This window comes from Lactuca serriola, chromosome 8 (assembly GCF_051521515.1).
Source record: "Lactuca serriola cultivar US96UC23 chromosome 8, Lser_US96UC23_V15, whole genome shotgun sequence".
Classification (NCBI taxonomy): Eukaryota; Viridiplantae; Streptophyta; class Magnoliopsida; order Asterales; family Asteraceae; genus Lactuca; species Lactuca serriola.
The window spans coordinates 136,816,393-136,823,314 of NC_136415.1; the positions used below are offsets into that span (position 1 = coordinate 136,816,393).

Sequence of the window (6,922 nt, forward strand, 5' to 3'; positions counted from 1 at the left end):
TAAAGTTACAAACTTGGTGTCCATGCATGGGGTTTTTGGCTCAAAAGGCTATAAAATGGGGTTTATAAGATGCATGGGCTTCCGATGGCCATAAATTTGGCACCTTTATGCCATGGGAACCCTCAATGGTTCCAGATCTGAAGCTAATCACTACACAGTATGATCCAAATCCAAAGGTGGCTTAGAAAGGTAAAAAAATAGCCCCAAAACAAGATCTAGGAAATAGATGGTCAAGGTTCAAGCTTTTTACCTTGAATGGACTGAAAATGAAGCAACACCTCTGGATCTACTAGCTTCCTCTTGATCTCCTAAGCTCTCTTTTTCTCCTTCAACTTCAAACACACACAAAAGGCACAAAAAGGTTCAAAATCACTCAAAAATGGTTTAGGGTTCCAATCTAGGGTTTCTCTGAGTTGGGAGGGTGATGGAGGCTGGGTTAGGACGAGATAAAGTGTTTAAATAGGGTGCAAACCCTAAATATTAGGGTTTTGTCCAGACAACTCCTACTCGTCGAGTCGGTCTTCTGACTCGGCAAGTAGGTTACTTAAACCCCGATCGCCAGTCGAGTATACTCGACAAGTTGGGCCTCCAACTCGCCGAGTCCCAGAGTAAAATGCAATACTTTCTTTAATTTAAATGCGTACCGGGAATTGGGTGCTACAACGGCCTAGGGCTTCAAAAGCCCCCGTGGATGCCATTTCAGATACGGTAATACGTAAAGGTTACGAAACCACCAAAATTGAAAAAATAAGAATTGATGTTAAAAAAAATTAAATTATTCTTTTTATAAAAGATATGGATAGTTGTAAGAATAGTTGTGTGATTATAGAGAACACAACTAAATAACCTAATTTTTTAGATTTACCCAAATAATCACTATGTTCGGAAAATTCAAACTAATTTTATTTTACATCAAAAATATATTATTGACAAAAAAAAACATTTTGAGATTGAGACTAAATATTACAAACAAAGTAATTAAATATGTATTATGAATTTTTTAAGAATATGTCTGAATCCGTGAAATAAATTCAAAATTTAAAAAAAAAAAAAAAAAAAAACGTTTCATTTTCTACTGAAATCTAACAAAAAAGACATAAAAAAAAACAAAATAGATTCTGAAATCCGAATAAGGGGCCTGGGTCCGGTCAGCAATTTTGGTTGACTCGATCCGGTCAGCCTGTTTGCTAAGTCTAAAATTCGACTAATTTGGTCCGTATATCTGATTGAGTCAATGAAAACCCAGTGATTCGGTCATGAATGAAAATACGGCTGACCGAGACAAATACCTCCATTGCCCTTTCTCTCTTTCTCATGCGACAACTTATCTCACCTCCGATATTTCTCTTAGCGCCGATTATTCCCACCTCTGACCTCCGTCCAATGCCTCCTCCCTCCAGCCTCTTCCTGTCGTCAATCGCTATCCAGAGACATCGGCTTCGGTGAAGCCCCTCCTCTCCGACAAAGAGCAACACCTCCGGTAAATCTCTCAGCTCTAGCGCCACTATATTTTTTTTACGGTCTATAATATACCGTTCTTAATTGATTCAACGATCAAACTTTCTGATTCATATGTTTCTTCTGGATTATGCAACTCTCGTTTACTCGTTCTATCAGTTTACAATTCTTTCTTGTGCTCATCATCTTGTGTCGTGAATGTGTTTTTGGGCTACCTGGTTTATCAATTGATTTATTCAATTAAATTCATGTCTTGCGAACCTGATCAATTACAAATGGTGTTGAGATTCGTGATGCAGTAATGTGGCTGTGAACAATTTATGAAGATGGTTTTAAATTTGTTCAATACTTGATAGGTTAACTAAGATGTGGTGTAAAGAAAAGTCAAAGATGTGCTCTTGGTCAAAATTGAGTATCTCATGACTTTAGATCCATATTCATACACATCATAATGAGTTAGTGAAAGAGATCAAAATCAAATCAATGGAATCTGTTCTTGATAAAAAGAAAATTTTGATAAAGTCTTTTATTTATGTTTTGAAGCAACAGATGATGGTAGCAACATAAAAGTATATGGAACTAAAGTTTGGGTGCAGCCTTGGAATAACTTGAAGCAGATGCAAGAATTTAAGGCTTTTGATGATCCAAATGTCTAGAAGTTAGTAGGAGTTAATTTGATAAAAGTGCTCATTAATGAAGTTGTAGTTGGTTTTTTTAAACAATTACAATTTCAATATGAAATGCCTAGAAGTTAATTGGTGTGTTGTTGATTTGTTTTGTTATTTAAGGAATTTTGATGAGCAGGGGTATTTTGGGTACAAAAATATTATGTGTGTTTGGTTCTAAATGTTGAATCAAATTTTATGTGTGGAAGGGTTTTTGAGAGAATAACCTTTTTTTGTGTTTTACTTGAGCCATTAACCCAATTAATTATTACAAAAAATGTTTTTGAGGGTAATATAGTCATTTTTTATAGTCAGACAGATGAAAAATCAAACAACAAGTTTCAGTCAGAAGTTAACTCAGTCAGAACTTCTAACCGAGTCAGCTTCTAACCCAGTCAGTAACTATCAAACGACCCCTAAGTCTTCGGTACAAATACATTAGCAAAATATATATATATATATATATATATATATATATATATATATATATATATATATATATATATATATATATATACTATGCATCATAATATCGATAGAAGTTGATCATTTATATTAATTCTTCACAATAATATTGTTACTTGTCCCTAAAATATAATGTGACTAAAATGAATAGTGTTTTTCATCCATTTGAAATATTATATTTTAAAATTCTAAAATTTCAAAGTAAGAATTATAAATAAAAAGAGTTTTAAAATATGTTTCATTTTCTATAAGTTAATTTCTAGTTGTTTGATTTAGTTAGGTAAATGCTTGTATGCATGGCGTAGTAGGTAGTAAGAGTGAAGGTAGGTCCGTCCTACTTTTTTTTTTTTTGTTTTTTTTTTATTATTTTTATGTATGAAGTATTTATAAAGAAAAATAAGGAGCTATTTTATTTTTTATTAAAGACCTACCTAATTTTTATTTGACAAACAATTCTTTATCAGGAGCCCATATCTCTTGCCCTATAATCTATTAATCTATAACCCAATCAATTGATCCATTAATTTTTTTTTAAAAAGGAAAAAGAGAAATAGAAAAAAGAAAAGGAAACGATGCACACTATCGTCGTTATGAGTCCCCTGCGTTTGGTAATTGGAATCGATCATCGTGACTGACATCGTTCCTGACTCCCTGCGTGCTCGGCCGTCCGGCAAGGTCGCCATGATCATATCCCTCCAGTCGTCCTCATCCGACAGTAGCAGCCCATCGTCGATTGTTGATCGGCCATCATCGTCCATCAATCCATCGATCAACACTCAGGTTTGTAACTTACAAGTTACAAGTGTTACAACTTACATTACAATTTCAGAATTCTTGTGAAACCTGCATTGATCTTACCCGTAGCAACAAAAAGTGTGGAACGCGCATTTTCCGCAATAAAGTTGATAAAAACTGATATACGCAACAAAATGAATGATCAATTTTTGAGTGATAGTTTAGTATCGTATATTGAAAAAAATGTTTTAAAAGGCATTGGTAATGGCATAATTGTAAAAATGTTTCATCGTAGGGTTCGATTGTAAATAACTTTATTGTAACTATTGAATTTATGTTTAAGTATTTTAGTAATGCAACCCAACCCGCCACCACTAGTATTCTTTACTCTTTCATATTTTTGCAGTTTTATTTACATAAGAAACCACGTGGTTTTTAGTTCTAGATTCGCCGTATGTTGAATTGTACAATGTGAAAATGCAATAACCGGCCGTTATGTTAGGACGAATACAATCATACATCATAATCTTCATATCGTATGGTATGCATATTTTACAAAAAACAACGTGAAGTTATATAAATATGTTGATTTCATAAAGGGACCATGTTCGAATCCTAAAATAATTTTGCATTATTGTTATTGTTATTATTTCTTTTTGAGAAATGTTTGCTTTTTTGACTGCCAATTGGTCAGTTGCTTTCTGCCAATATTAAAACTTACATTTACTACCCCCAACGCCTCACTCTCGCATTTCCCTTTAAATATACTCTCCTCACTTTCCAAATTCTTGCATCGAGTTATAGTCTTTCAAAGGGTAAAAAATTGGAAGAAGAAGAAGAAGAAAAAAATGACAAGGTGTTGTTTCATGTTACTCGTAGCTCTAGTCGTAGCAGTTTGCACCACTACTGCTAGAGACGTTCCTAAAGAAAACGTTGGTCTTACAGACCAAAAAAACGTTTATACTTTTGGAGGAACAGGTGGATTCGGTGGCATTGGAAACAATGGTTTGCCCATGGGTGGAATGGGAACCGGAGTCGGAGTAGGTGGTGATTTTGGTGGTGCCAATGGAATCGGAGGTGTCGGAGTTGGGTATCAATTTGGTGGACCAGGTGGCCCTGGCGGTGGTGTGGGAACTTTTGGTGGTCTTGGTAATGGTTTTGGTGGTTTACCGACTCTTGGTGGTGGTGGATTTGGTGGTGGTAATCCTGTTGGTGGCGGTGTTGGTGGTGTTGTTCCTATTAGTGGCGGTGGTGGTGGTGGTGTACTCCCCTGATCTCCTTAAAGCTTGTTTCCGAAGTCCCTAGATAGCTTACTATTTCGCGCCTTATAAAGTTAGTTTTGTTGTGTAGGTGAGTTTGTGTTTGTGTTGTTAGCATGTCTTTGGTTTTAAGAATATCTTTGTTGTTTGTGACGTTGTAGTTTTGGAATATTTAAAGTCTATTTTATTTAGTTTCATGTTATGATCTCCAACTTTTATTATTACACATGTCTTGTTATGAAAATGTCATATTAGCTTTTGACATAATTAAACGTCAGATTAATGTTTTAACTTGAGAACAAATATTCGGCTCCACTATTGTTGGAATGTATGTATATACAAATTTGTACGGGAATACTTAGGTTGGTAAATGATTCTTGATATATGTAAATAAAAGATTTATAATAATTATTGTAATGTTGTTACTCTTAAACAAATAGGGAAACTGTTTTAAACAAATAGGGAAACTGTTTTAAATGCATAACGGACTATTTGCTTTTTTAATCACAAGCTTAAATTGTTCGTTCATAAAATATTTCTTCTTTAATACTATTTTATGTACAAAACCTTCAAATCACTCGTCTTATAATAATAGTTTATTTGCAATAATACTATATAGAAAAAATAGTTCTACTCATGACATTAATCCTTACATCAATATGGAGTATGTATCATGAATTCATGATATAACAACAAAATTTGTGTTGCACATATATGATGAAAATGGATGGCTCCATTAACGTGGGGCAGTAAAATATACCAACGCAAAGAAAAACATCGGTAGTTGTAACGTAATAAATGAGCTTAAAGTTTCGTTTACTTATTGGAAAAATAACTTATAAACCTAATGAAGTTTTCAAATCGTCGAAAAAACCTCAATTATGTTTTGTCTGTTCAAGAAAACTCAACGAACTTAACCTTTTGTCTAAAAAAACTCAACTAACTTACACTTCGTTCACTTCTCATTTATGGTCAACCCGCTAATAAAAGTCAACAAATGACATGACTTATGACGTATAATTAAATATCGAAAAATGACTTGTAAGACAACAAAGTTTCAAAACCTTTCAAAAAACACCAATCATGTTTTGTTTGTTGAAAAAACCCCAATAAGCTTACGCTTTTGTTCAATTCTCATTAGAGGCAACCAGATTCATTAGGTATACAACTAGTTAGCAAATGAGATGACATTATATTTAATGACATGGAATAAACAGATTAGAATTGCTCTTTATATATCGATTTAGGGTTTGGAGAAGAGAAAAACGAACGACGTCTGTATTCAATCTCTTGTAATAGCTACTTCTTCTTCTTCCTCTTAAACGTTGATTTCCAACTCAAGATCTACAAAGAAAATATTTGATGATGCAAACTCTTGTGGATGTAGATGCCCTTCTCGGATTTGGACATCTAGAATGGAGAATCATCCAGAGAAAATGTTTAGGGCTTGTTCGAACAGATGGGTAAGTGTAATTGAAAGCTTTATCGTGTCCATTTTAAAAAGTTTTTGTTTTTGAAAGAACCAAACAAATAGATAGGATATGGACATGATAAAGCTTTCAATTACACTTACCCATATGTTCAAACAAGCCCTGAACTTTGTTCGAACAAGCCCTGAACTTTTTTCTTTGGATGATCCTCCGTTCTAGATGTCCAAATCCAAGAAGGGCGTCCACATCCACAAGGGTTTTCATCATCAAGTATCTTCTTTGTAGATCTTGAGTTGGACACCAACGATTGAGAAGAAGAATAAGAAGTAGCTATTACAAGAGATCGAAGATAGATGTCGCTTGTTTTTCTCTTCTCCAAGCCCTAAATCGCTATATAAATTGCAATTCTAATCTATTTATTCCATGTCATTAAATATAATGTCATGTAATTTGCCAACTAATTTTACTAATGAATATGGTTGCCTCTAATGAGAATTAAACAAAAGTATAACTTCGTTGGGTTTTTTAAACAAACAAAACATGATTGGGATTTTTTTAAAGGTTTCGAAACTTCATTGGTTTTACAAGTCATTTTCTCGATATTTAATTATACGCTACAAGTCATGTCATTCGTTGACTTTGATTAGTTGGTTGACCCAAAATCAAAATGTAACATCCGGATATCCAGGTATGGGAATTTGAGTATTTTATATTGGGGAATGAGGAGAATCGGCGAGTTGACGCCTCAACTCGTCGAGTAGGATCGCGTTTTGGGGACCAGTTTAATGAAGGGACTCGACGAGTCGGGTATTTGGACTCGCTGAGTCGGCGCTGTCAAGGAAAACCCTAATTGTCCGGGTTTGGGACCTATTTAAAGGCCCTTATGGCCTTCAGTGGTGGCCACCTACAC

General features: G+C 34.4%; 1 protein-coding gene and 1 long non-coding RNA gene across 2 annotated transcripts; both read left to right on the forward strand.

Annotated features, from left to right (window-relative positions):
• Positions 1-1,241: 1,241 nt before the first annotated feature.
• On the forward strand, positions 1,242-2,261 carry LOC145068780 (uncharacterized). Its single transcript, XR_013689121.1, has 2 exons — positions 1,242-1,480; positions 2,002-2,261. It is a non-coding gene; the product is annotated as an uncharacterized LOC145068780 (long non-coding RNA).
• A 1,836-nt stretch (positions 2,262-4,097) lies between these two features.
• Positions 4,098-4,773, forward strand: LOC145071177 (uncharacterized). Its single transcript, XM_079018097.1, has one exon. It carries the CDS (start codon positions 4,172-4,174, stop codon positions 4,595-4,597), a length of 426 nt encoding a protein of 141 aa, XP_078874223.1. The 5' UTR covers positions 4,098-4,171; the 3' UTR covers positions 4,598-4,773.
• Positions 4,774-6,922: the final 2,149 nt, after the last annotated feature.